Below are 26,434 nucleotides of genomic sequence, written 5' to 3' on the forward strand. Positions count from 1 at the left end.
AACCTGCATCGGCTTGCCCGAAATATGTCTACGGTATGGATTACAGTACTATCAGCAGGTAGGGGGTTTTGAGTTCCCGCAAAGTGAGACGAGCATGTAGATCAATGGTAATGCTCTGCCTAGTGATTGATGAGACGTCACGAAAGAGCTCAACAGAGATGGCGGCGATCGCGAGGGGCCGAATGCCCTAGGGCGCGACGTCCTGGCGCTCGTCCGTCGGGAATGTAGCGCTCGCCCCCTTCAGATTCCCCACTCGCCCATCTACTGTGGCGCCTCCAACCGTCCTTCCCTCTCTCTGATTTTCCCTTCCTTTCTCCGGCCATGTCGAGACACTTCGTCCTCTTGCCGACTCTCATTTTGTTGTCCATTTCTTCGCCAGTCGTAGCCGCCAATTTCACCTTTTCGTACGGAACCCCGACGCAGTGTGGTAACTTCCCCTTCTCCTGGACAGGTCAGGCCCTCTCTGCTGCCGCGATGCTGTCTTGGTTCTGATTGTATAGCGCAACTTCAGGCGGCACGGCACCCTTTGAACTCACTCTGATACCCGTGCGTACTTAGAAGGGCGTGTGCTCCAAGTGCGGGGACTGAGCGTTGTCGTGCCCAGGTTTTTGGAAGGCCCCAGGTTATCCAGATACCATCGTCAAGCTTCAGCAATGGAAGGGGCTCATACCAGGCGCAGCTACCGCTCGCCGAGAACCAGCAATTCCTCGCCACCATGTCGGACGCGAATGGTTTCGCCTCGGGCGGTACCTCGGATATTCTTACTGTAGGCCCACCCCCAAATGGCGCTCAGTGCAATACAACAGCTCCAGGTGAACGTTCTACACATTCTCGTGGTACTTTCAGATTTTCTGACGGCCAGTGTATTGTCAGCGGTTGACTTTTTCTACGACACGAATTCCGCTCTTGTGCAGTGCAGGTGATATCCATATAGTTTAATTGTGACAACTTTTCGACTAAATCATTCTATGTCGCGGTATGGATTAGGACGTACACGTTCAATAATTACGTCGGAGCGGTGCTGCCAGTCACCGTCACGGTAAGTCCGCTGTTAGCATTGTCTATCTGATTTCCGTTGATGTTCTGTAGGGTGTTATCCCTGGGGGCGTTTCCTTCATTTTGAATGCTCCCGCAGGGGCGACATCCTTCGACTGGACAACAAATGTTGCTTCAGGTACCTCAATCGTCTTCTTCATGGCGGACTCCAAAGGACGGCAGGGCGGGAGCACGCAAGTGGACGTCGTTGGTCTATCTGACAATGCTTCTTGTCTGACGGGGAGCTACCCATCCTCAGTCGCGAATACCCCCTCTGCCACCGCTTCGGCGAGCAGTAGTAGCTCAAGCTCCGCTTCCAGCACAAACACGGCGGACTCAGCTACATCAAATCATTCGTCCGTGTCTGGCGGCACGATCGCAGCTGCTGCCATCGGCAGCCTACTGGCACTTGTGGTCATTGTTCTCGTCATATTCTTCCTCCTCAGACGCAGACGCCGCGCACGTACTGGTGAATATCCTGACGAAAACTTCTACGCCTTCCGTCCGAAGCGTGCGGACCAGCCTGTCGATCTGGCGCATGACAGTGCCGACAACTCGCCTGAGCCTGTTGTGCAGCCGTATCCATTCTACGCCGCGTCTGACGCAGCGATACGCCCTTCTTCCACGACATCCCACTCCAATCTCCTGCGTCCAAGTACGCAATACGACTCCGATGTCTTCCCAATGCAAAATCCGTTCAGTACCGCGTCGGTCTTACAACGGGACTCACAGATGGACGCCGAGTCTGTCATAACAGAAGGCCTGCGCGGCGAGCCAACCGGCGCTATATTCTCCCATGGCCAGGGCAGCGGCAGCAGCTTGGGAACACGAAGTAAAGCCGCAATTGCAGGCGTGTCGGGCTATGCGGCGCCTGCCCGGTTCATCCTGCACACCGATGCCGAGGAAGTCATCGAGTTGCCACCGCAATACAGCGACCTCAGACCGCCGCCGTCCTTCTCGGGACCTTCCAGCACGACTACATATCCGCCACCACCGCCTGAATTACCTAGTGCTGCTTTAACACCACATACACCGGCTATGCCCAGTGCTGCCTTGACACCACACACACCTGCCGGTCCTGAGATCCTGGAGCAGGACGATTCTAGCGACACTCAAAACCTGCAGCGGCCATTGGCACCAGGACCTCCCACTCCAGCATCCGCGACTCGATCATAGCGTGAACAGGCACCCGCTGTTACCTTTGCACTTCGTTCATAAGCTACTACAGCCAGTCATTATTGGACCTTCTTGAGGATGCACCCTCGTGGTATATAGTATCTATTCTTTGACATTACTTTGCATTGCTGGGACGTCATATTTAACTGTTGAAGACTGTACACGCGCACTGTTTCGTTTCGACCACTCTCTGCTCTCACCATCTGGTCGCAACTGTCTCCCTTCCCCTCCCTTCCCATCCCTCAATATTAACCCGACCCACGATCCTTTTTCTCTATTCATTGTCGATATTTGAGGTGTTGTTGATGTGTTCTGATTTATGGGCATTCTGCATACGCAACTGATTAACATGTGTCTAGAAACTGTATTGCGTGTGGTGATTCTAATAGTACGAGCGACGAGAAAGAGTGAAACAGTGGACATGGGTGTAACGTCCCCAACCGAGGACGAATATTACGTCGAGAGTGGCGAGGACGGCAGCGATAGTGGGGAATGAGTGGTAAGAAACAGATCCTGAGGATACAATAACACAGAATACCTGGCTGGGGGGAAGGATGATACATAGAATACATTACGAAAACGCATCTCTGCTTGTCATTCCTCTGGTGCAAATAACGGACACGGACACGGACACAAGTCACCATCCTTCTCGCGGCAGTCGTTACAGTTGCACCGGAGGTGGGGTGGGACGGAGCTCGTCGGGCGGGCCTGCGTTGAGCCCGGTACGCGCGAATGCTGCAAACATGGAATCCTGGTCCTTACGGCGCTTGTGACGGCGTCTGCGGTCATCTTTGATTATACGTGCGACACGGCGGCGATGCGACTTGTGCATAGCCGGGTCCGCCACAGCCTGCTTGCACGAATAGCACGCCAAGTCTATGCTGGCCAGCAGACGAACAGTCTCGGAGTTGTTGAGTGCCTGCGCAAAGTGTGTCACATGGTGGCCTTGGAGCAGGGTGTGAAGGAGTGACATACGTTGAGGGACCATGAGACTACACGACTACCTTCGACGCATCCTATGACGACAAAGTTGCCGCGCTTCTCGGCCTGCAACGAGACGTCCTGGGAGTACACGTTTCGTGAGCTGCTAGGACAAAGCTATCTGAGAACGTACCTCGCCGAACGCTGTCATTACCTTACGACTCGTAGCTGACCTGACAACTACAAAAACTGTGCATGAGAGCCTCTACCAACCCTGTGCTAGAGAAGGTACGCACCGACGCGTGAGGATTGGCCCCAAACTTCCTGCGTAACAACACCCCGGCCCAGGTATGCCCACGCATCTCTTTCTGGCCGTCGGACGTGCACCTTCACCGGTATCTCGCGAAACGTTTCGCGGGCGTGTGCAGCAGAGGCCACTAAAGTTCTCATTTCTTCATACAAACGGTCCAGTTCGGTCAGAACTAGCATGACAGGATGTAGAAGACGGCGCGTGTACTGCACTTCTAGGCTTACCGGCTGTATTGCTCTCGTCAAATCGCATTAGGGGTGCTTCGTCGTCGTGCTGCTGGGGTAGGTATTGCCGTGGTGGAACTGAGGTGTCCATGGCTGTGTCCATGTCCATGGGTTGGTCTTCCGTCTGCTTAGTGCATATTAGCCACTTGATCATACCGAGTCGCGTGAAAGTATACCAAATCCATAGTTGCGATGGTGTTACTTCAAGAAGTTCTTGATTGCGTCGGTGCGAGTTGTAGTTGTTGGCCTGTTGAGGTGAGCGGTACTGAACAGGGCGCAAAGGTCGTGAACAAGTTGTATGTTGCGCACGTGACCAGTCATACTCGCATGAATTAAGTTAGAATCTTAGATCTCTGAAAGCAGCTCGCAAATATTGTAGGCCGTTGTAGGGCGTGAAAACGACGCTAGAGATACAGCAGCAGCCAATTGTGCGCGAGTTGCATCCTGTCCCCACCAGAAAGAGTTGCACTGCACCACCGAAACCCTAGCGATACAGACTGCATATATCCGACTATGTCGGAGTTCTTCGCAACTGTGCTACAGCAATAACCGATCGACTGAAGAAATAAAGACAGAAGGAGAATAGGAAGGGATGGATGATCAGTCATTTGACGGGGCTCGCATTGGAGGTCATGACTGCCACGGATGGGCGCGGGATTCCAGTAGCGACGAGTGGGAGTGAGCTGGAGCATCGTACTCAGGATACGAGCAGGATGCAACATTCAGCGAAAGAACCAACATCACGACAACAACTCAGAAATCAGACAAAGCCTAACTGGACGAGTGCATCAGCTCTCAGAACGACGAATTATGACATGACTCACAGCCCATAACTCGCAATCTATCGTTGCTCAGGCGATAGGTACGGACCTGCAACAAGACAGAGATTGCGGGGCGTAAAATGAACGTCGATGATCGGTGTTCGTTTCGTAGGGAATGTTGCGAGAAGATCGGTACTGAGCGCCACACAAAGTCAGGTCAGTCATGCAAAGAGTCAGACAATACCCACGTCTCGATGCTCTCCTCTTCTTTCTGGTCTCCATTTACTTCCATGCCGGACGCCCCAAATCCGTTGACTCCGTTTTCTCGCGTCTTACCCTGTAACCCTCCGGCACTCTTCACGTCCCAACACCGCACCGTCCAATCTGCGCCGCCACTGACGAGCAACGACGATTCAGCGCTAAATGCTAGCGAGTATATAGATGCCGTGTGTCCGGTCATTTTCTTGATCCGTCGACCCGATCCAAGGTCCCAAACATTGATCGCAAGATCCTCCCCTACGATGTCATCGTCACACATATGTTCCACTGATAAGGAGTACTGAATAAACTAACCTGCGCTCGCAAGGTACCGACCGTCTGGGCTGAAAGCTAATGTCGATACAATTCCTTGGTGTCCGACAAAGACTCGAACGCAGGAGCCTTTCTGGACATCCCATAGTCGAGCTGTCCAATCACTCGAACCTGTTGCGAGATATAGTGAATTTGGATGGAATCGTACACACTGCAAACGAGCTAATGAGATCCCTGCGGCAGAACTCGTATATTACACGCACGTCAACGTCGCTCAGATGCCCTGCATATATCCTGAGAGCGGCCGTCCTGTCCGTCGACCATAGCCGTGCTGTCCGGTCGCGACTGGCGGTTGCAAAGTAGATTCCCATTGGGCTCCATTGCACGTCCCATACAGGATTTTGATGGCCGCGATACGCAACAACGTTAGTCATCGTATCCAGTGACCATAATCGTGTTGTAGCATCGGCTGACGACGAAAGGAGATATCTTGGGGGTGTAGCGGACCCTCCGACAGGATCAAACGCTACAGAATAAACGGGTCCGCTGTGTCCTATCAACTTTCGCGTAGTGGATCCGCCCTTCTCGCGTGCCTTGCGCAGCGAGGCAGCTGTGCAAGGTAGTTGAGGAGTGAAGTGATCAAAGGTGTGAAACTGCACTGACCGTCCCGTACGGTATTCGATTGGAAGTCACTCCTGTACCCTTTCAGTTTCTCGCTTTTTAAGCTCCATAATCGGATATAACTCTCGGCAAACCCAGCAGCCATCAGAGATGTGTCTTGCGAGAATGTACAGCAAGGAGCACTGGGAGACGATAATGATTTCGATGACATCGACTCCAAGATAAGTAGACAGGCTGAGACACCTACCCTTCACCAACGTCGTGCAGGGTATACGCGCAGATACTGGGCAACGCGCGAGATCTCGCCACTGCACCCTGCGGAGTGTTGATGTTCACGTTGGATAGTGCTGAGGGCTCCAGACGTATCCTTTTTCTTGCATCCCGCACTTTCTCCACCTCTCGCTTGACATCTACAGTCATGAACGAGGGAGGATGTGGTGCCAAGTCAGAAATTGCAGGCGCAACAACCCCTGCGATGGGTACCGGACGAGCATAGTGGAGGTCGTATTGGGCACCAGGGTCTCGATCAACCATCGCCTGCTCCCTGAGCACGCGTTCAGCTTCCGACCGGAGTTCATCTGAAACCGGGGCTGGCCCGAGCTTGAGCTCTCCCTTGGACGAGTTGAATGTGTGAGGGTCGGTTTGCGTTGACCCATTCGCCCGAGGAATAATCGAGGACAAGAGACCAGTGGACTCCTCCCATGCAGTGGGTGAAACAGCGCTTGTTGTAGACGACGTAACTGTCTTTGAATTGAATATACGATTCACAAGCCGAAGAGAGTATGTATAATTACCATCAAATTTGAGATGATTGTTCACGACTCGCATGACCGCAGCTCTCCCTCTCTTGCCCTTCTCTCCCGTAAACCCCTCACCTAAGCCGGGTGCTTCACCACCCACTCCCTCCGTTAGCCATCCGAGAAGTAAGCCGAATCCGGAACGGCTCATGCGAATGGTATACTTCTCATTCCGAAACCGTTGTGCAAGCTCATCGTTTTGGACATGAGATGGGAGGAGTAATGTTGACAAATGGTGCAATGTAGCAGCATGGATGGGCGAAAGTGATGGTGAGAACGTAGAGAGGAAACTGAGAGCTAGCGACAGATGTGAGACACAGCTGAGGGCAATAGGGGGAACATGAGGAAATTGACTTGCCAGCTTCTTTGAATCCATATTGTATTAGGTCAAGGTAGAAGTGGCAGAAGATGGGGAACAGTATTGGTCGGAACTCGGGCTTGTGCGATGGTTCAGCAGTGAAAACGAGCACGACACAAAGATACTCACTCGATACATGTCGAGAGATCCGTCAACCCATGCTTCGAGTTCTCTGAACCCTTCCTGCTTGTCGGTAGGGTCGAGCGACAAGATTTCCTCGGCACCTATGGGACCCAGACTGGCAATGAGACTCTGAATAGTAATGGGGTTATTCATGGCCGCCAGCTCTTGCAAAACACTGGCAGTATCCTTGAATGCATTTTCTCCCGGGCGAGTTGGTTTCTGCGCATAGACTGCGAGTCGCTTCACAAGCTCTTCGGGAGTAATTGTTGTCGAAGAACTAGCTTCCGGCTTGTTTCCATCATCAGGGGAGCTAGTATTTAGCGATTCGAGTAAAGCTTGTTCTGCCGCCTTGTGGCCTCTGGTACGCAGGTAGTCCAGAACAAGGCGATCGATAGTAGAGGAGCTGCTGGAAGGGTCCGCCACAGCTGGTGGTGGAATTGCCGCTGAAGATGAGGCCTCAGGTGTAGAAACTGGTGGTGTCGAAACAGACATGGCAGAGAGTTAGAAGTGGTGTGTACAAAGAATAATCCTGTCGGAGTGGCCACTAGAGCGAAGTTGCGTTGATCAAGTGTAAGTCACGTCTCTGGGGACGCGTCGCGTTTCCCAAGCGCCCATTCGACTGCTTTCAACTCTACCGGCGCTTGGTGCCACAATCTCGGTGTTTTGATCGGGTATAGAGTTAATGGGGTCGAATAAAAGTTGGCCTGCATTTCTTTCTACACGTGTACAAATCGGAATATTCTCCAATCATCTGGTCTAATACTTCCCTCCGCGAGCCCGCTTGCTGCTTCCACCGCGACCGCGAGTAGAGCTCCCATAGTTCGAACGCGCAGGATACGATGCTTGTGAATATGTCCGCTTCACTGCCGTCTTGACGGCATTCTTCGCGTAGCCTGCTTTCTTGCATTCTGCGTCGAACGCTGCAACAAGTGCATTGAAGTCCACCGAGACCATGCTCCCGAAGAGGGGATGAGAGGTCGACCACCTTCCCGCTGTCAATCGAGGAGACGTGATGCCAAAGGCCATGCGTGCCAGTAGGCGAGGGTCGTCACGTTCGGGACAGGCTCCAAGGATCGCCTGGATTTGTCTCGGGTCTGGCGAAGCTTCAGCAAGAGGATTGAATTCCAGCCCTGCTCCAGAAGTACAGAAGCAGCACTTTCCACACATTCCCCCGTCGACCGCATCCTCATCCCCAAAGTATGATGCAAGGGCGTGGGCCAAGCCTTTAACAATGTCATATGTGGATATCATGCAAGCGATCATGCCACTCACAGTCGTCATTCGTTGCGAAGTGAGTGACCTGACGGAGTTTCTGCACTGCTTCTTCTTCGCGGTCGAGCATCCGTTGAAACATCTTGTCTGCCAGACTTTTGATTTCGTCGGTGGACGTTGGAAGGGGATTATTTATCATGTAACGCTGAGGGGACCATCATATGAGATGGACTACATTAGAAATCAGTCGGTAGACTTACCGCTCTGACCCCCGACGGTTTGCAGGATATATGACCTATGATATTCTCGCCTAAGTGATAACTTCACTTAAGGTAAATGGACCTTACCATCCAATTCCCAACCGGTGACATGTTTTGCAAGCTCAGCGCGATCGAATTTTGAACACTGGGCGGTAAGCACCATGTCAACCTATGATGCAATGGTATAAATCGCGAGTCAGAATTTGGAAGTACACAAGCCAGGGAACTATATCCGTACACTGTGACCGGTGCCTTTCAGTGTCCATTGGTTTCGGATTGCTTTGCCAATGGGAGAGTTATCAGCCAAAACTTTGTTCCAACCCGCCGGAGTCCTCGCAGTAATATCGTAGATAGAGTAAAAGGGGGTCACCGCCCTGATGTAACTATAATCGAGTTCGAGTTGCGCATAACACAAGTTGAGCACGTTTTGCTATGCGATGCGTAAGAACGAGTTATTGCGAGGAGAACGCTGGGCTCATACTCGGATATCATACCTAGAAAGTGGTCCAGGTCAGCGAGTGTTAATGAAACCTGAATGAAATTGTAAACTCACAATCTAGACTGCTCATAGTGATTGAAGTCTATAGTCCCGTCAACGGCACGCTGGCGCAATGCAACTTCTTGTAACCATATTTCTAGGTCTTTGCGCGCGCACGTATCACCACGCGCAAAGCCCTCGAGGACGGGGATGTCGGCAGCGGACAGGAACATGATACACGTTGACTCTAGTCCATCCCGGCCTGCTCTGCCGACTTCTTGACTGTAGTTCTCCAGCGTCTTCGGCATGTGCAGATGAATGACCTAACATTATAGATGAAGGTTGATCTCAAAACCTTCTCTTTACGGACTCACCTGTCGGATGTCGGCTGAATAGAAAAGGTCAGGACGAACGAAGCTTCGCTAACAGTCCACGTGCTTACCCTTGTCAATACCCATGCCGAACGCGATGGTAGCACAGACGATACCTTTCTCTGAGTCCATAAATTCATATTGTACCCTCTCTCTTTCTTCTGGCGGCAAGCCTGCATGATAGACCATAGGCTCAAGCCCATGTGGGCGCAGATGATCTGCGGCTTCTTGTGCGTGCTTCTGCAGAGTGACGTAGACAATCGCAGGTCCCGTTCGCGACTTCAGGACAGGTATAAGACGGTCCAACTTCTCGTCTAGAGTGCGTGCAATCTCGACTCGGAATGAAAGGCTGGAAAAGATAGTAAACACTTCACAATCACTCGTTGGTGTTGAGTTTGAGCCTTACTTTGGACGATACACCGGGGTTCGGAAAACACCAGCAACTGGATTAATGTAGAAACTCTTGCAGATATCATCGGAAACACCCTTCGTTGCAGTCGCTGTGAGACACAAGACACGCTCGACATCCATCTCCTCGGCAAACCTAGCAATCTTCAGGTACTCCGGGCGAAAGCTGGCACCCCACTGCGGGCACCTGACTCAACACGAAGAGGTAAACACCACAAAGTATAATGCACTAACCTGTGAAATACAATGAGACTCGTCGACCGCCAACAACGATATCTTGACTCGTTTCATCATGGTGATGAAGGACTCGTTATTAAGCCTGGCACACTCAATTGTGGCCTTCAATGAGGCAGATAATTCATGAACTTACCGCTCAGGTGCGACGTACAATATCTTCATGGCACCCGAGAGCACTTCTCCCTTGACCCATGCCGCTCTATCTGCTGTGAGCGTACTATCCAAGTTAGCTGCTTTCACACCGCGTCTCACGAGAGCGTCCACTTGGTCCTTCATCAGGGCAATCAGGGGTGAGATAACAAGTGTCAGACCCTTGTGCTGGTGTCAGAAGCGATGTAACAAAAATTAAGTGTCTCAGGTACCTCCATGCACAGCGCAGGAACTTGATAAGTCAAACTTTTGCCTCCTAATCAACGACGGCCACATGGTTAAATAAAAAAAACCAGGAAAACAGAGAAAAGAACCTCCAGTGGGAAACAGTACGAGCGCATTCTCGTTCTCAACGAGTAACCTGTGGATGACCTACAAACAGGGGTAAGATTGAATGATGTTTTTGAGACTAAGAAACTCACCGCCTCCTGTTGAAGACGAAAAGATGAGAATCCAAAGGTCTTTTTCAATATTCTGTGAGCTTCTTCCATTATATGCAGACCCAATGGTAACGCAGACAAGAGGCCCTCCGGTGACATGACTTGACGCGTTACGCGTCGCTCTCAACACGCTCGTGACTCGTGATCGTGACCTATCGCGAATGCGCGGGTAAATATTGTGTAAATCAATACACTACAGATACGCGATACAAGATGATCTTTCTAGGGCCTGCCCTCCGTCCCTCCTCCACTTCGTTCGTAGTCTGAATCTGAACGTTAGAAATGCTCCTACAGTACATGGTCCATGGTCATTATTTGATCAAGTTAAGTGTTAAATGACGGTTACCTTCGCAAAATTGAAAGTGATGTTCGGCGTGGAGTTGGCCTTGCAAGCCTCCTTGATAGCCGTTGCGATGACGCCAGGACCGCAGTAGTAAGTCTGGGTATTTTCATGAGTAATATAGGAGCGCTCGTCAACGTATGAACACTCACTCCAACTTTCGTCTTGAGCTGCGACTGGCTACCAGGGAGATACTGTCCGATCTCAATTGCTTGACGCATGCGCCCATAGACACTTTTCCAGTCCGGGCGGCCGAACATTGTGCGCGTACGGAGCAAAGTGAGCGGGTCGTAGTCGGCACCCGCATCGTTGACGGCTATATTCCAGAGCATGTCCTCGTTTATCTTCTGCGTCAGATAGATGTTGATGCGGAGAAAGTTGGCTGTTGTGACCAATGGCATCAGCGAACGTTCCCGTCGTAAGGTACGGAAGTCCTACGATCAACTTGAGCAGCCTCGACTTCCTGCAAGAGAATTTGGAACCATCCGAACGAAGGGGCATCCCGGCAGATCCAGAAAAATTCAACACGTCTCAAAGACTGAAGAGTGCCCTTCTTCTGACGGTGCCAAATGTGCTTTAGAATTGAAGCAAAAGGCGTTACACCTGAAAGCGTTTGGTCAGTCCAACGAAAGCACAAGATATGCTCACCACCTACCAATTCCAGCACCAATGAGCACCACAACTTCATTGCTGAAGACATCCTCAGCCGGGGCACCGTACGGACCGTCAATCCTAACAGTCGGCAATGGGCGTGACATAGCACTGGAGTCGAGCTCTACGTAGTCGCCACGGGTACCGTAGACGCTGTCGTCTTTCTCACTGCCTTTCATAGCAGTCCGTGTCATCATCGCCACAACCTCAGGGCCTGCTCCTACACGTTCACCCAACGCATTAGTCCAATCACCCACCTGACGAATGTGCACAGAGACATAGGGATCTTCAGGTGCAGAGGTGATAGTAAACTAGAGGAATACCGGACGTGAGTGAGGACGTACAGAGCCCTAACGTCTAGTATCGACACATACCGGATGCCACTGCCAACTAGACACATCTGGAACCTGAATGAACAGCCACTGGCCAGCAACATACTTGAAGCTAGGCTTCACGATACGCAACTCCATGGCACCTACATCAAGCGAGTTCAGTCGACGAATGAGAAATAATACTGTGTCATAAATACCACTAGGGTGCACGAGGACCTTCGACAAACGAGTGGTCCTCCGAGCCCTGATCTCTCGCCACATCCGTTCAGCAAAGTAGATGATGCCCGGCCATATAGTGACACGCCAGCTCTCGTATCCAAGACAGAACTCCGGATTGTAGAATGGGAATGTATCCGTATAGGCGGGGTCGGTGGTGTCACGAACAAAACACCCGGTCGCATGCGAGTAAAGGCCGATGAAAAAGAAAAAGGCAAGGTGGTGCGTGTACCAGAACGCTTCAAAGCACTGATGGCGGACTTTGTGATGAGCGGTGGTATAGATCAGAAGCATGATCAGAAGCATGAAGTGACCCGTTATGCCGCCTGCTTGAGTGTAATGAATGTCCAGGGCGATCTCCTGTCGAACCTCTAAGACAACCCAATGAAAAGGAGATAACACTCGCAAAAAATATGGATCGTACGCGTGCGCTCAACGTTGAAGAAGTTCACATAATGCGCCGAAGTATGAACCATGCTCCAGAACGCCATGCAATACGCGACTTGTCTATGGAACCATATGTTCTCGTCGGCGGGAAAGAGCCAGGCCAATTTGGGACGAACAACACGGATAATGTTGCGCAACATGGGAACCAGCAGCATACCGCCGCAGAAAGCCAGAACAAGACCAGCTCCCCTAGAGATCCAAACGGAGAACTTGAGCCCATTTAGCGCTGCCAATTTATTATCTGTTGCCTGTGGTACAATGTCATTACGGTCTTCAGGCACCAGTTGGAAGAGTCGTACCTGAAGATACCATCCGACGCCAAAAAGAGTGAACTGGATGCCGTAGAACAAGAAGTTGAAAATAGCCCGTCTGGGGCTGAGGAACTCGCGACGGAACCAGCCTTCAACAACTGCTATGCGTCCCATGTGCGTGAAATGATGAGAGGTATCCTGATACCAGAAGAGGGCCGGCCGAACGAACAGAAAGCAGAACGAGAGGAAGGGAAAGAGAGGAAAGAGAGCAGTAGTTATGGGGAAGTAGGAACTTTGTTGGTCGCTTGATATACTACACGCATCGCGACCAGCTCGAAGTTCGCATGTGAAGCTCGCGCTAATCCGTGGCCATGGCAATCGTCATATAAAAATTCTCTCGCCAACTCTCGAACAGCGGAGATGATGCTGTCTCGTTGTCTACTCGTGTTGCGAGGAACGTTAAACACGACTCATTGACAAGTATGTACAGTGCAACCAGTGGTCCATGCCAGGTTCACAACGGTCGAAAGCACATATCACATCTAGGGATCCGGAGCATAGGCTCGAGCATAGAGTGACGACCACCGTCTCAGGCGGGCCGTGGGTACCATCTCTTACCTATGGTGACCGTGCAATTGAGAGTTCAGTGACACCCTCATCAGAGTCCCACCCATAAACTTCCTAAGACATTCCATATAGTGCTAACCTGTGCGAGTGAGGACCAGACAACAAACATTGTTTCCGTACACCCGAACTACCATCGATTGATGGCATCCACATACAGAGGCAACTAGGCTGAATCGCTAAGTAATAGTCGAGATGGCCCTCCTTACCCTTCGTAACGGTATGCCACCATGGCCTCTATTCGGTGCACGTCCGTGCTGAAACTTCTCAACTTCACCTGCTGGCTCTTCCCAGCTTCAATGGCCAGTGGATCGGTATCTATCCACTCGTCAGCAGGGATGTCAGCGGATTCTGACGTGTAGGCAAGAATGTTGAAGACAGTCGGCTCGTCAATGACGGGTAGGAACGTGACAGTTGAAACAATTTGCTTTAAGATGTTTCGAATTTCGGCCTGAATCTCGGCTTCAGGTTTTGCTGGTGACCTTAAAGGCTCAAAGTCATCCTCCAAATTTTGTGTGGGAGGACAAGAAATCGCATACGGTTCATTTGATCCGGCAGGCTGTTCAACAAGGTTGATGTCAAAGACCCAGCGTTCAAGCGATGTACGTGAATCCTTCGATATGATGGCCAGCACAAGCTGCGTAACGGAGCCTGTGAGCAGCCACCCTGGAAAATGACATAAGTTGAGTTGATGAAATAATTTGACACGCACGCTCACTCACTGTTGACTTGCTGCAAGATCCTGATGCTGGATTAGGCGTTTAGAACACGTAACTCAAGCCCGCACTCACTTCTCAAGGTAGTTCTCCAGAGCAAGGTCTTGAGTTACGAGCACTGTTTGGCCATATTTCTTTACCATGTGGAAATCATCTGCAGGGTAAACACCACGCTGGAAGAGGATTCTATACAAAGAGAAGACGTCAATTTAGAAAGAAAGCCGTCACACAGCATCGCTTCGACGGACGTATTGGCAGAGAACTTGAAGAATTCGGTGACCAGGTTGGTAGAACCTTTCAGCGTTATCGCTTGGCGAGTAGGTGCCTGTTTTGTTGGTGGCATGGTAGAGGAGGGTAGAGGTCAGAAGTAGGTCTTCTGTGATGGTTCGCGTCTGTCACGGTTCGCGTGTTAGACGCGTCCATCACGTGGCTTGCGTCTCTTCCCTGTCATTCATGCGCCCTTTATTATTCTTGCATTTACAACGCATATTCTCATACAGAGACATATACAGGAAATCGCTTAATGACAAAACAACATAGGAGAACATGAATTACGCAAAGTTTACCTTTTAGGTCCCCTTCGCATTGTCCGTTGTCATATCCGATTCTTCGTCGGTGAGCCTACTGCCCTCGCCATCTGTGTCATCCACTATTAGCATTCGTTCCAGCATGTATTCATCAGCAGATGAGGTCGAACCATCCGGATCATCAGAATCGATAACGACGTATTTGGGGGGGTCTCGGCGAACAACGGTAGGCAGTGCTGTATGATTTCCGGATGGCAGACGTCGGCGAGGAAGAGGAAGGGAGATGCGACTCCTGACCGGAGTTTTGGCGGATACACATCGTTCATCGTCATTGGAATCAGGGCTAGCAGTAAGATCGATGACCACCGGCTTGAAGGCAGATTTTGTGTGGCGTGTTTGACCGGAGCTCCCTGATAGACCTGATAGACCGCCGACAATAATAGGTGTTGAGCTATTCGCCGCGTTCGGAATCAATATTGCATTGGAGCTGACGCCAACAGACATGACTAGATGACAACGGTCAAAATTCTCAGCTTTAGACTTGGACCGACGTGATGAGAAGTGATTACCATCTGAGCTGCTCACGGACGTATAAACAGAGGGAATAAATCCATGGTTAATTCGTATGGACTTCTTTTCTTCTTCCAGTATGTTATTTCCTCTGAACCTTTTGGCCACACGATCCGAGATAGGACTGCGTCTGAGCCGTTTCATCCTGCCCGTAGCTGTTTGCCTATACCCGAGACAGGCATGTGGATGAGGACGAAAAGAACAATGAGAAACTACCCTGTGCCGTACCATTTGTAGAATGTTTCTTTTGCAGTCACAATTAGAGGGGTATAGAGATTGCGGACCCAGTCACAGAGAGCTTCAAATCCACGATCTAGGTAGTACGCTCCGATCAGTGTTTCAAACAGATCTGCAGTGGCTTTGATCTGAGTTCTCGATTTCGAAGGAGCCGAAGTGCCCTCGCCGAACGTGCGATAAGTCAAAGCCTCTAAGACCGAGCTATTGACTGCCAGGATATCCAGCCTTTCGGCAAGATGAGAGAAAGTGGCATTGGAATGCAGAGCCGCGCGGAGAGCCTGAGAGGTCTGGTGAGGCCGAATCCACGAACAAGAAGTGCATAGTTGACCCAGAATGACCCACAGTGTATAGATGAGGGGAACCGTCAGGTATCTGCCCGTATAGCTGGCGTCCGATTGTAGCATACATCAGAGCGTCACCCAGGAATTCCAGACGCTCATTTTCAGCTCGCGCTTGGCTTGACGGGGATAGTAGTCTGGCCCAGGTATCGTCAGATAGAGGGGGTAGTGAGGCGTTGAATTGCGGGTGGCGTATCGCCTGAAGAATGGAATCCTGGATAGTGGGGTGCAGGGACGACTTCATCGCAGCACTTCGAGAACACGAAAAGAGCGTGAAGAGAAGTAGAAATGTCGCACACAAATCGACCCGGAGACGGGAGAAAGAACCACGGAGGACAAAGAGAAGAATAAGGATGGCCCAGCTTGGGCATGGCTTGGGTACAAGCGCGAGTGCACGTGACTTTCTGTGGCAAAATGTCGCGTTGAAGTTCACCTTCAGCACCGCGACCTCTTCGCCACACTAAGTACGCGACGACCATGAATCCTTTTGCGCCCTCTTCCTCTACCAATCTGTTCGGGTCTGTGTATGGGAAATCTAAGCGTACCCAGTCTCTTGCGAAACCGGTCCCCGTACTGGACCTGCCTGCTCTTCAGAGCGCTAGCCGCGCCTTGCAGGAGCAGCACGTCAAGGATACTCAGATCATCCCAGACTTGGGGGATTTACTCGCTAGTCGTATGTTCGAATGTTGTCTCTCAAATTTATTTCTCAACAAAAGTCGACAGCCAATGGAAAGTCTTCGTCGTCGTACTCTGTTTTTCCCGACGATTATCGCGTCCCCTTCCAGAAGAGAAGGCTTATCGGTATTCCAGAGGGGTTGTTCAAGTATTATACCAGTGCGTGTGTATGGAATTTTTTTTTCATGTCGAGTTTAACGAAGTCCAGTAACAAATGTACCTTCACACATGGGATTGATGCCTGAAATTGAGCGTGTATGGGTCACAATTGACCATAGTCTCTTTCTATGGGACTATATCGACGTGTGAGTCAAACATGTAACATACTCTTTCTCTTAACTTAGTGTTTCCCCAGCCATGTGTTGGACTCATTCGCTGACCAGCCCGATGTCATTACGGATGTCGCACTTGTGAAGCCCAGACCCGGCATATTTATCGACGAGATAACATACCTTTTGGTTCTTTGCACTCCCGTGTCGGTCGTTCTTATTGGCCTTTCCGTAAAGACGGTGACAGGGCCTAACAACCGGACACACAAAGTGCTCAAGTTGTATGCCACGGACATGACCATCTCCTGTGACGTCGAAATGTCATCTGTGATAGGAACACAGGAAGGGAGAATTTTCATGTGTGGCGTACAAGATGGTTGTCTGTATGAATTGCATTATCAGGAGAAAGAAGGTTGGTTCGGGAAGAGGGTGCAGATTATCAACCATTCGGTTGGAGGTGTCCAAACTCTCATACCTCGACTATCAGCTCCAAAGTTAGAAGGTGAGAGTGACCGTTTAGGGATAGCCATGATTAAACGATAAGGATGTTCACAGATCGTATTATATCCGCCGTTTCGGATAGCGCTCGGGGTTGCTTTTACACTTTGACCGCCAAGAATACCATAGCAGTCTACAGACCAAGCGGCGACAAAAGCATCCAACATGTGCAGACTATATCGAACCTGTACAAGGGTGCTCAGGATATAGCCCCTGGGTCCCCCGCGCTTACGCTGCAGAATTTCCAGATCATTGCGCTGCATGTCGTGGACCCGTCAGAATCGAAGTCTGGTGTCCAGCTTATGGCCATTACAACTAAAGGTGTTCGCCTCTTTTTTGCACCGACAATTTCTGCTTCAAACTATGGTGGTCTTGGTGCCAGTGCACAAGGTGCTATTAAACTTATGCAGCTCATACACGTACGGTTACCTCCGCCGAATTTGCTCCATCCCGACGAGCAGTCGAACGCATACCACAGCACTTCTGCGGTTGGCTACGGATCTTCTCACACTCCTCAGTCTACTGCGCGACCATACATGGTATCTGGTCTGGAGAGTTCCTGTTACGATGTTGGGCTGACCATAGCAGCCCAACCCGGCGATGTCGATGGTACAGACTATATTCTGTGTATGTCTCCCGACCTCACCCGAATAGGATCTCTTGGACAATACCGTGGGCCTTCTCCTCTAGAGCCGACACCACAATATGCTAGCACATCTTATGGCACGATCCCTGGTCCACCTCGACCACCATTGATTGAGAGTGCAACTCTTCTATCTATTCCTGGGCGCACATGGGCTATGGCTACTGTCCCTCGACGAGCACCGTCGTCAGTGAAATCCGGCGATGCTCGTCCCACTGCCACGAATGAACTCGCTTATCAATTTTCAGATTCCACACGGCAGTTCATGATCCTCACGAATGTTGGATTGACCATCTTGTCGAAGAGGAGAGCGGTGGATCAGCTGAAGGATGTCATTGAAGAATCCCAAGTGGAGGGCAATGCGCAGCCACTCATGGAGTTTAGGGATAGGTGAGTTTGTCAGTTCAAGTTGCTGAGCTGCCTCCACTCACATTGCGTAGCTACGGCCGAGATCAGACTTGCGCTATGCTTCTGGCAGTCGCGAGTGGTAATACATTCTTGGACATTGGCGAAGACTCCAAGTTGGGAACCATTAGCACTGTAAGCCCTGAGCTTGCTGTCGTTGCTAAACAGGCGTTCTATGAAATTGGGCAACGACCGACGTGGGCCGAAAGAGCCACATACGGAACTAGTAGGTTCCACTGACTCTCGATTGATCTATGTGCCTCTAATTTGCAAAAAGACGAGGGATTCGGTACCGCTATCTACAGCGGGAGACGGGAAGGGTTTGCACTGTATTTCGCACGGCTTGTCAGACCCTTCTGGAAAGCTAAATTAATGAGAACGGGGTGAGCACTTCCTTCTGTCTGCGGAAGAGTTTGACTGATGGTTTCCTGCGCAGACGAAACGGAGCACAGGAGCTGGAGATACACGAAGACATACTTGTTACTGCGCAGAAGAACCTGTATGCCCTGAAAGAGCTTCTAGATACGAACCCCCATCTATTCCATTCGGCACCCGGAGATCATACTAGTGCACGGTCATCCACCGCAAGCGAGCAGGAAGCATGGAAGGTGAGCGTAGAACTTGTGAGCATGTCGCGCTAGGAAGTTCATCGTATTTTGCAGGCAGAGCAGAGCTCTGTCTCTGAACTTCTCAGTCTTTTAGGACGGACAATAGAGGCTATCTCTTTTGTCTTGCTTTTAAGTGACCATCAGCTTGGAGATATTGTGAAGCAGTACGTCACAGCTATACGGTTCTGCAATCGTCGCTGACCACTTCCAGTTGCGATTCTGAGACACGGCAGATGGTCACTTCTATGACCTTCGAAGACCTAATCACCAGCCAGAACGGGGTCACAGGTTCTCGAGCCTTGGTTAATGTCATCATCAATCAACAGATAGGGCAACAAATCAGTGTGAGTTAAGGTGAAAACCTGGGCTGTCAATTCATTGAAGATCGCACTCCAGGTTGACACGATAAGCGAGGTATTGCAGCAACGATGCGGCTCCTTCTGCAGCACGGATGACGTCATGTTGTACAAAGTGAATGATCCTCAGATTTTTGTGCAAAGTTGGTCTCAATTGGTCGTAGGCTATAGAAAATGTTCGCAGAGCCGTGGAAACACGAAGCTTTGCTGAACGTCAAGCTCTACTCAGCGACTCCCTCAGGTAGATCCGCATAATTGTCATCATCCTGCGGTATCCAATCATTTTCTAGGCTGTTCATGAAAGGCGCGCGTATCTTGGAGTTCGAAAAGCTGCGAGAAGTGTGCGGAGACTATCAGCAGCTCAACTATGCGAAAGGTATGTCCTGTGCAGTCATTTCCAGGTTGGCCTACGTCGTTCTGATGACTCCACTTTTTTCAGGAGCTATCCAGCTTCCTCTTCATTGCGCAGTGACGTTCGACACCGATGGCAAGGGAAAGGAATACTGGCTTGCAGGATGTCCAGCTAATGATCGTCGAGCAAAGTACTGGGAACGACGCATGAACTGCTATGACTTGGTCCTCGATTCCCTCTCTGTCTTTGAGGAACGAGGTATAGCTGCGAAGTCCGACGCGCAAGCTGTGACTACCGACGATCCGGATACCGTGCGTATTCACGCATACGAGCTCGCCTTCGCTAGCGATGACGAGATCTTCCACTCGACTCTCTATGACTGGTTGATAAAACGAGGCATGGCAGATGAGTTATTGGAAGTGCGTTATGCCCGTATTCCGTTCCTTGTAGCGGCTTGATATCTCGTTGACCAGATGCGGCCGGTTTACTTGGAAGCACATCTAAGACGTGAACCTATTACCGTGGAAAAGTTCCAACTCCTTTGGCAGTTCTATGTCAAGGATGGCCAGCCACTAAGAGCAGCAGAAGTCCTTGGAGCGTTGGCAGAGTCTACTGAGTTGGTCTCATTCACCCTGCGCGAAACTGCCGATGACTAACTCAATCTGCCATTTTGAAGTTTTAACCTACCACTAGAGGCGCGCGTGGAATATCTGACTTTGGCTGTTGCAAATGCCAAATCTCATCCAATCTCCGTCGGTGGTCGATATGAGACTGCACTTGCCTTCCTCACCGATCTCGAAGAGAGGCTAGAGGTTGCGCAGGTACAACTTGAGCTGTGCACTACTTTACAGCCGCATATGCATGAATCACCCGAGGCCGAGGCCAGAATTAAACTGCTGGCCAAGGGATTAATGACGATCACAGAGGTATGTCTCCACATCCCCATCAAGAGGACTCACCTTACGGCCGTACATAGCTGTATCAATTATATGCTATTCCGTTTGATCTGCTCCCGATGCAACTTCTCATTTTGCACGTATCCGGGCACCGTGATGAGAACGTCGTACGGCCAATCTGGAACAAGATTATCGAGGAAGGTGAATCAGATCGGATGCCTTCAGGTGAATTGTTCTAATCTGTCTTTGAAGCACTGGATGGAGTGGAACCCAAGGTCGGCGCTGACAAGATAATGGCGAAGGTCGTTCCACTGGGTCAACGCTTCTACCCATCCGAAAGCGCCTTCCCACTACGTATGCTTTTACGTGCCTTCATGACAGTTCCATAAGTCTGATCGTATGCTGTCCGGATATGCCACAGGTCATATCGCCTCTTTGCTCGTGCGCTTCAACTTGGCCCACAAAGGAACAGTTGCGTATGGGTGGGCACCTCGGATACTAGTGCAATGTGGCGTGCCACATTCTGAGATCTGGGATATCCTCAACGAGATGTACGAGTCACAGGTACGTGTATACCATTTGGTCAACCCTCACACCGTGAAATCGTTGCATTAGATACCACCGTTTAACGACCAAGCAAACGTCCAAGCCATCTCCTCCGATATAGCTGTGCTGTTGACGGACTGGGTAGAGGAGGCAATACGGCCGACATCCCTTGCTGCTCGGGATGAATTCCCCGTGTTCCGGGTAGACCAAGCGGTAGACCAGTACCTTGCAGAACTGGAACCGAGACGGACAGAAACAAAAGCTGCGTACGAGAATGTCAAGCGGCAACTGCGACGAAATTGGTAGATACTGGACAATATGTCAATATGTCAATAATGTTACGGATGTTTACTACTACCCTACTGCATATGAATTGTACGACCTTTATGGTGGAGACTGAGAAGGGAACGGAGTAAAATCCGTCAAGCAACTTCCAATATTGCGTCCTCAGCACGCAACAGGAGATACTGCGTGAGCCTCTCGGTGATTTTATACACCTTATAAAGCGCTCTGGAAACGTATATATGAGATATTAATGTTCTACATTCCAACTGAGGTTCAATGCTGACCTGGCAGCACCCATTAGCACGACAGCGACTATAGCTAGAGCGACGAGATCCCTGGAGTCGCGCACAACGCGGGATCTGATCCTGAGCCAGTGGAACGGCAACGGTACTGAGAGGAGCATATGGGCAACGGAGCCTGCTCCTACGACCGGCAGGCCCAGCAAGAAGCGTCGCAGAAGACGTCTCAGGAGACTAGGCGAACCATGTGAGGCACCGGTGGATGTACCATTCATGAGTTGCTGAACCACGGACTCGTCAAGTAGCCCGTCGTCGATGAGTATGCGGATGGTAGCCCGTACGAGATTCTGGAACATCTCGAACGGATAGTACAAGCTATAGGTAGAGCCTAGAGGGTCCTCCTCGTCTGACAAGAGAGAGGTAGTAACGAAAGAGCTACAGAGGACGAGGACAGTGAATAGAATCGACGAGACGGCAGCTACAACAACTGAAAAGTCGAGTGAATGACACTGGGAGCACGTACGACAACGACTTACCTGGGTTAGTTGCGATGCCTACTACTCGCGTGCGTGCGAAGTGGTATTTGTAACCACACTGAGGGCACGAGTAAAAAGCCCCAGGATTATGCGAAGTATTGCGCCACTTCTGGAGACACTTCACATGTACATGCTTCATTGAAGGCTTAGCCCTACCCGCGACGCTCAAACTAGTAGTGCTGGACTCACGCTGATCGTACCCTTGCACAGGCATGGTTTGATGAGCCTTCCTAGCTGTGGATCTTCTCCATCGAAGCATATGCGACATTGCTTTCCTTCCGACATCTTGGGCGGTGAGATACCCAGGCGGTTAGTATTATAAACTTCAGCAATTGCTCGGTACGCCTGAGGAGCCGGTGTGCATGTAACATGTGATGTCCGACTCGGAGTGGAGATGACCATAACGGTACAGCCGTCATCACGTGATGGGTATCGAGCGCTTCGCGACTTAGATAGATCTCGTGTGCATCTTGCTAGGACGCGTCCACCGGCCACCGTCATCTCGACAGGCGGCCCGTCCTCAGCATCGTCTCGCTCTCTCTGACTCGTGACCAACTCCAGGTGCTCTCTGTACTTTTCTGTGTACTCGCCAACCAAAACGATGAATTCGGGTCCGTCCGGTACTCGGAATATATCTACCGCACCTGCCTCGACTGCAGCAGGCAACCGCTCGGTGAACCTACCTGGAATTAATGCACAACCTTTTCTCCCTCTAGGGATGTCTATGCCGAATGTATTTCCAGCCAATACGATGTTGCAGAACCAGTTTCCGATGAACATTGCCCAAGCTCAGGTTAACGGCGCAAACCAGTTTGCAGGCTCATTTCCCTCCCAGCTCCCCGACATTTCCGGTCTAAACGGCATGGCATCACTTCCCCAGTACATGGCACATGCATTCCAGAATGCGTATGCACTCAACACACACATGATGATGACGCAACAGAATTGGAACAATACTCAAGTAATTCAGAACGCCCCAGTTGGATCACCGGAAGACGTTGAGGTCATCATCAAAGCCATTCGGATTAGCTGGGTCAATGGAAAGTCCACAAGGGAAGCATTAGAGGGTTTACACGGTGTATGTATCCTCGTGATCCACATATTCGTCTTCTGAAGTATGTCGTTGCAGGTTAATAATCATCCTGCGAGTGCATGGAAAGATTACTATCTGGAGCACGACCGTTCTATCGTTACTCGGATATCCGTTCCCGAGAGTAGTGGCTCGTCGCTTGCATCCTCCAGTAAACAGCCGAAAGCGACTTCGTCGAGAGATTCAGTCGATGGAGTGCATGTCACTATCTCATCATCTCTAAGGTCCAAGAACATCAATCCCCCCACCTCTCACCCACTCCCGACACCATCAACATCGAACACCCCTCGTGTGCGCTCTGCAGCCTCACAACGCTCATACAAAGATGAAACAACATCTTCTAGACCTTCGTCTCCCAACAGCTGTTCATCTGCTCACTGTCCTACTCCACCACCATTCGATCCACGCGCAGCGCTCTCGGGTGGTCGCATGGCCTTTACAGAAGCAGATAAGGTGTTCTACTTCAAGTACATCAAGTGGCAGGTGAAGCAAGATCCCAATGTTTCTAGGTCAAAGATTGCCACTGGGCTTGCCGAAAAAGTAAGTGACAATGGTGTTGCAATGGTATATAGTCTTACGGTATCTAGGCTCCTCATCATTCATGGCAATCGTGGAGGAGTTATTTCCAACAACATCGCCACGCAGTGGACAGAATCTTGAAACCCCAACGGGACACCAAGCGGGACCAATCCTCGGCAGATGATGACTCAAATTCAGATGAGCAAGACCGATCGAAATACTCAAGCAGCGAGGGCAGCGAGGAAAGTGAGGAAGGTGAAAAAGAGTTGGGCGATCTAGAAGAGTTCCCTGATACAGACCAGGATATTCGGGACATGGGAGACACTGGAGGGCCATATACCGCTGCGGACTTCAGAATTGCTGCCAGATTTATTGCAGCCAAACCAGATTGGGAAGACTTGAAGTTCTCCGAGAAGTGGGAGCCATTCCACATGAAGGTATGTTTGCTGCAAATTCTAGTCCTGTATTTGCCAGTGAATACCCGTGTCTTGGAAATTTAGTATCCACAGAGGACCGCCAAGGCATGGGCCCACTTTGTCATGCGCAACGAGAGAAGTACAAACACCGCATTTTATCTTTGTCTGCGATCTGATTCTCCTGGCAGCCATCCGCAAGCTCATGCAGATATATCGGCAGAGACCGCGCCGAGTGTTTTCTGTCGCAACCGGACCTCGGGTTGAGCGAGTCAACACTTCCGCCCCGAAGCGCAGACATGAATCGGAAAACAGTCATGATGGCAGCCGTGCCTCAAAGCGAATAGCGGTTGAGAGAAACGAGGAAGATCTCGGAGTCAAAGTCGACCTGGCCTCGCCACGCCTCACAGGACGCAGATCATCAGACATAAAATGACTCTTGACTCGGAGCACAATTGAGTTGGAGGACTGACAGGTGCGGTGAACCCCATGTTTTGTTTTACATCTGTATCGATGTGGTACAGCGGATACCCGGAGTACGTGTCGTTTGACTTAGCATGGGTTCCGATTGTGCGAGCACTGCCTGTTGTTACGACGGATAGGATGTACAGCAGACTATTTGGTGCCAATAGAGCTTGTTGTAGCAACAGAACTTGAATGTAGCTTTCGAACGATATGGCTCAGCGCGCCGTCGCAAGTACGTCGCAAGGCGCTTACTCAGAGAGCTTCATGCGTAGAGGGCAGTCGGTAATGATCTCAGCCCCTATTAGAAGGGAACGGCTGTCTTCCGCTAACTAGAGGCTGTATCTATGAGCCTAGCGTACGGATAGGCGCTCGTCGTATGTGACCCTAGGACACGTACTTGTCTCCAGTCTTCACCTGTCCAACGTATCGAGGACCGCTTGACGATGGCTGAAGATTCAGATACAGGCCATCTCCGACTCGTAGGGGCAGTTGCGGGTGTGGGTAGCGGTGAGTGTGCGCGCCACGGTTCCGAAAGTCAACGGGCCGTGATTTAGCTCATGCCCATCAGGTCTAACGAAGGTATGGAGCTTCATTACTCGTGTACCTAGATCATGACGATGATCCCCATGATTAAAGGTAACTGTAGGGCACGGGTATGTCGAGACCGCTTTGTAAGGTATATTATGCCGTCGATGTGTCCATGTTTCTCATTTATTGAACTTCAATCCGTAAAAGCCTTGAATATAATGACGATGCTCCCTGTGATCAAGTTTTGACACCATTAAGACACGCATACAATGCTCCCCTCCTGGCACCTACCGCGGAGCCATCGATTGCCTACTGCAAACAATCCGAAACGAAGTTTGTTCTGTCCCGCCTCCAAACGTTGTCCAGCTCATAGCCCCCCTTCTCTCATTTTAGTCTATTTTCGCGTTATACAAAGGAGTCACCCCTCCTGCCGTGGGGTGGGCTGCCATTGATTCGGTACTGCTCGGGTCGCTACACAACTACCGACTTTTCTTGATAAGACATCACTTTACGGAACTCACTCCGGGCAGCGGCAAGAAGAGGCTAACACTGGTCGGTCATGGGCTAGCGGGCCTATGTGCAGGATTGACCAGGTATTGTCTCGTTCTGCCTACTGACCTCCCAGAGAAATAACCTTGACTGTCACGACTCTAGCGCCTTCTTTGCTACGCCTATGGAACATCTGAAAGGTGTGCACTAACCCGTATGCTGAATGCACGCTGATTTTAAATTCTTGATTCTCAGATAGGCAATATCGAGGACCAATAGACTGTGCAAAGCAAATTATACGCAGTCAGGGCGCCAGAGGCTTGTGGACGGGTTTTACAGGCAGTCTTGCGTTCAGGAGCAACTTCCTATGGTTGTTTCTCTCGTTTGAGGTGTGATCTCCCTGGCTCAGAGTAGATGGTCGAAGCTTGGATCTCAGTTTACATTTGTCAGGCTTTGATGCGCGGATTCTCCCAGCTGAACGGAACACCGTACGAGGTGAACCCCCCCTAAATTAACGTTTGCATATCAGGCTAAGTACGCGGAACTGCAGATCAGTGCGGCAACTGCGAATTTTCTCTCAGGCGGCTTCGCCTCGTTCGCCTTCTGGGGCATGGGTATCCCTGCGGACAACATCAAGAAGTATGTCCTACGGCGCTGCTCTCTGATATTCTTCATTGACACCGTCAGCCGGATGATGGCCACCCCGCACACACTTGCGCGGCCATCGTTGGTCGCAACGGTGCGACAGATCTACGCACTGGGTGGACTGTTCGGCTTCTTCCGTGGGCTCGGCCCCTCCCTCATACGCGCCTTCCCTTCGAACGCGTCTGCGCTGTGGGTTTACGAGGGTCTCATGCGAACGCTTGGCGCCGAAAAGGTGAGTATCATGATGTCATATGTTGATGCTAATGAAACGAGCATTTGAATGGCTTCGCGTCGCAGACGAGGCATTAATTTCTA

At 50.8% G+C, this 26,434-nt stretch overlaps 11 protein-coding genes across 11 annotated transcripts; 4 read left to right on the forward strand and 7 right to left on the reverse strand.

Moving 5' to 3' along the window:
• Positions 1 to 321: 321 nt before the first annotated feature.
• On the forward strand, positions 322 to 2,211 carry SCP_0109050 (hypothetical protein; the record flags this gene model as incomplete). The annotated part of the gene is made up of 6 exons (XM_027753135.1): positions 322 to 451; positions 512 to 546; positions 605 to 812; positions 874 to 919; positions 988 to 1,039; positions 1,090 to 2,211. 6 exons carry the CDS (start codon positions 322 to 324, stop codon positions 2,209 to 2,211), a joined length of 1,593 nt encoding a protein of 530 aa, XP_027608936.1.
• A 661-nt stretch (positions 2,212 to 2,872) lies between these two features.
• SCP_0109060 (hypothetical protein) lies at positions 2,873 to 3,851 on the reverse strand (the record flags this gene model as incomplete). Its single annotated transcript, XM_027753136.1, has 6 exons — positions 2,873 to 3,130; positions 3,187 to 3,273; positions 3,326 to 3,372; positions 3,429 to 3,584; positions 3,667 to 3,790; positions 3,843 to 3,851. The coding sequence occupies 6 exons, from the start codon at positions 3,849 to 3,851 to the stop codon at positions 2,873 to 2,875; spliced, it is 681 nt and encodes a 226-aa protein (XP_027608937.1).
• A 656-nt stretch (positions 3,852 to 4,507) lies between these two features.
• SCP_0109070 (Transcription initiation factor TFIID subunit 5) lies at positions 4,508 to 7,349 on the reverse strand (the record flags this gene model as incomplete). The annotated part of the gene is made up of 9 exons (XM_027753137.1): positions 4,508 to 4,622; positions 4,676 to 4,943; positions 5,001 to 5,169; positions 5,222 to 5,568; positions 5,622 to 5,761; positions 5,827 to 6,319; positions 6,374 to 6,673; positions 6,735 to 6,813; positions 6,864 to 7,349. The coding sequence occupies 9 exons, from the start codon at positions 7,347 to 7,349 to the stop codon at positions 4,508 to 4,510; spliced, it is 2,397 nt and encodes a 798-aa protein (XP_027608938.1).
• A 264-nt stretch (positions 7,350 to 7,613) lies between these two features.
• SCP_0109080 (ATP-dependent DNA helicase) lies at positions 7,614 to 10,512 on the reverse strand (the record flags this gene model as incomplete). The annotated part of the gene is made up of 15 exons (XM_027753138.1): positions 7,614 to 8,080; positions 8,130 to 8,274; positions 8,330 to 8,364; positions 8,417 to 8,498; positions 8,568 to 8,759; positions 8,811 to 8,823; positions 8,883 to 9,130; positions 9,182 to 9,195; positions 9,250 to 9,527; positions 9,585 to 9,763; positions 9,821 to 9,905; positions 9,957 to 10,135; positions 10,186 to 10,229; positions 10,288 to 10,345; positions 10,396 to 10,512. 15 exons carry the CDS (start codon positions 10,510 to 10,512, stop codon positions 7,614 to 7,616), a joined length of 2,136 nt encoding a protein of 711 aa, XP_027608939.1.
• A 177-nt stretch (positions 10,513 to 10,689) lies between these two features.
• Positions 10,690 to 12,824, reverse strand: SCP_0109090 (NADPH oxidase; the record flags this gene model as incomplete). The annotated part of the gene is made up of 9 exons (XM_027753139.1): positions 10,690 to 10,701; positions 10,760 to 10,852; positions 10,906 to 11,135; positions 11,192 to 11,356; positions 11,409 to 11,715; positions 11,779 to 11,879; positions 11,934 to 12,323; positions 12,377 to 12,647; positions 12,699 to 12,824. 9 exons carry the CDS (start codon positions 12,822 to 12,824, stop codon positions 10,690 to 10,692), a joined length of 1,695 nt encoding a protein of 564 aa, XP_027608940.1.
• A 655-nt stretch (positions 12,825 to 13,479) lies between these two features.
• SCP_0109100 (Mitotic spindle checkpoint component mad2) lies at positions 13,480 to 14,333 on the reverse strand (the record flags this gene model as incomplete). Its single annotated transcript, XM_027753140.1, has 5 exons — positions 13,480 to 13,756; positions 13,814 to 13,940; positions 13,997 to 14,016; positions 14,066 to 14,176; positions 14,239 to 14,333. The coding sequence occupies 5 exons, from the start codon at positions 14,331 to 14,333 to the stop codon at positions 13,480 to 13,482; spliced, it is 630 nt and encodes a 209-aa protein (XP_027608941.1).
• A 226-nt stretch (positions 14,334 to 14,559) lies between these two features.
• On the reverse strand, positions 14,560 to 15,906 carry SCP_0109110 (hypothetical protein; the record flags this gene model as incomplete). The annotated part of the gene is made up of 4 exons (XM_027753141.1): positions 14,560 to 15,023; positions 15,087 to 15,250; positions 15,316 to 15,602; positions 15,667 to 15,906. 4 exons carry the CDS (start codon positions 15,904 to 15,906, stop codon positions 14,560 to 14,562), a joined length of 1,155 nt encoding a protein of 384 aa, XP_027608942.1.
• A 233-nt stretch (positions 15,907 to 16,139) lies between these two features.
• On the forward strand, positions 16,140 to 21,216 carry SCP_0109120 (nucleoporin; the record flags this gene model as incomplete). Its single annotated transcript, XM_027753142.1, has 20 exons — positions 16,140 to 16,335; positions 16,386 to 16,496; positions 16,546 to 16,642; positions 16,693 to 17,108; positions 17,162 to 18,137; positions 18,188 to 18,378; positions 18,430 to 18,535; positions 18,589 to 18,760; positions 18,815 to 18,924; positions 18,972 to 19,104; positions 19,157 to 19,231; positions 19,281 to 19,357; positions 19,407 to 19,492; positions 19,556 to 19,887; positions 19,942 to 20,084; positions 20,145 to 20,394; positions 20,445 to 20,565; positions 20,617 to 20,718; positions 20,786 to 20,928; positions 20,980 to 21,216. The coding sequence occupies 20 exons, from the start codon at positions 16,140 to 16,142 to the stop codon at positions 21,214 to 21,216; spliced, it is 4,074 nt and encodes a 1,357-aa protein (XP_027608943.1).
• A 116-nt stretch (positions 21,217 to 21,332) lies between these two features.
• Positions 21,333 to 22,372, reverse strand: SCP_0109130 (zf-C3HC4-domain-containing protein; the record flags this gene model as incomplete). The annotated part of the gene is made up of 4 exons (XM_027753143.1): positions 21,333 to 21,420; positions 21,480 to 21,921; positions 21,971 to 22,103; positions 22,160 to 22,372. The coding sequence occupies 4 exons, from the start codon at positions 22,370 to 22,372 to the stop codon at positions 21,333 to 21,335; spliced, it is 876 nt and encodes a 291-aa protein (XP_027608944.1).
• A 349-nt stretch (positions 22,373 to 22,721) lies between these two features.
• Positions 22,722 to 24,428, forward strand: SCP_0109140 (hypothetical protein; the record flags this gene model as incomplete). The annotated part of the gene is made up of 5 exons (XM_027753144.1): positions 22,722 to 23,048; positions 23,100 to 23,600; positions 23,648 to 24,016; positions 24,080 to 24,134; positions 24,184 to 24,428. The coding sequence occupies 5 exons, from the start codon at positions 22,722 to 22,724 to the stop codon at positions 24,426 to 24,428; spliced, it is 1,497 nt and encodes a 498-aa protein (XP_027608945.1).
• A 472-nt stretch (positions 24,429 to 24,900) lies between these two features.
• SCP_0109150 (mitochondrial carrier) lies at positions 24,901 to 26,428 on the forward strand (the record flags this gene model as incomplete). The annotated part of the gene is made up of 11 exons (XM_027753145.1): positions 24,901 to 24,964; positions 25,026 to 25,036; positions 25,094 to 25,110; positions 25,228 to 25,318; positions 25,379 to 25,578; positions 25,640 to 25,674; positions 25,730 to 25,863; positions 25,925 to 25,969; positions 26,025 to 26,113; positions 26,162 to 26,351; positions 26,417 to 26,428. 11 exons carry the CDS (start codon positions 24,901 to 24,903, stop codon positions 26,426 to 26,428), a joined length of 888 nt encoding a protein of 295 aa, XP_027608946.1.
• Positions 26,429 to 26,434: the final 6 nt, after the last annotated feature.

The sequence above is a fragment of the Sparassis crispa genome (genome assembly GCF_003851025.1).
Source record: "Sparassis crispa DNA, contig_000000F, whole genome shotgun sequence".
Taxonomy (NCBI): Eukaryota; Fungi; Basidiomycota; class Agaricomycetes; order Polyporales; family Sparassidaceae; genus Sparassis; species Sparassis crispa.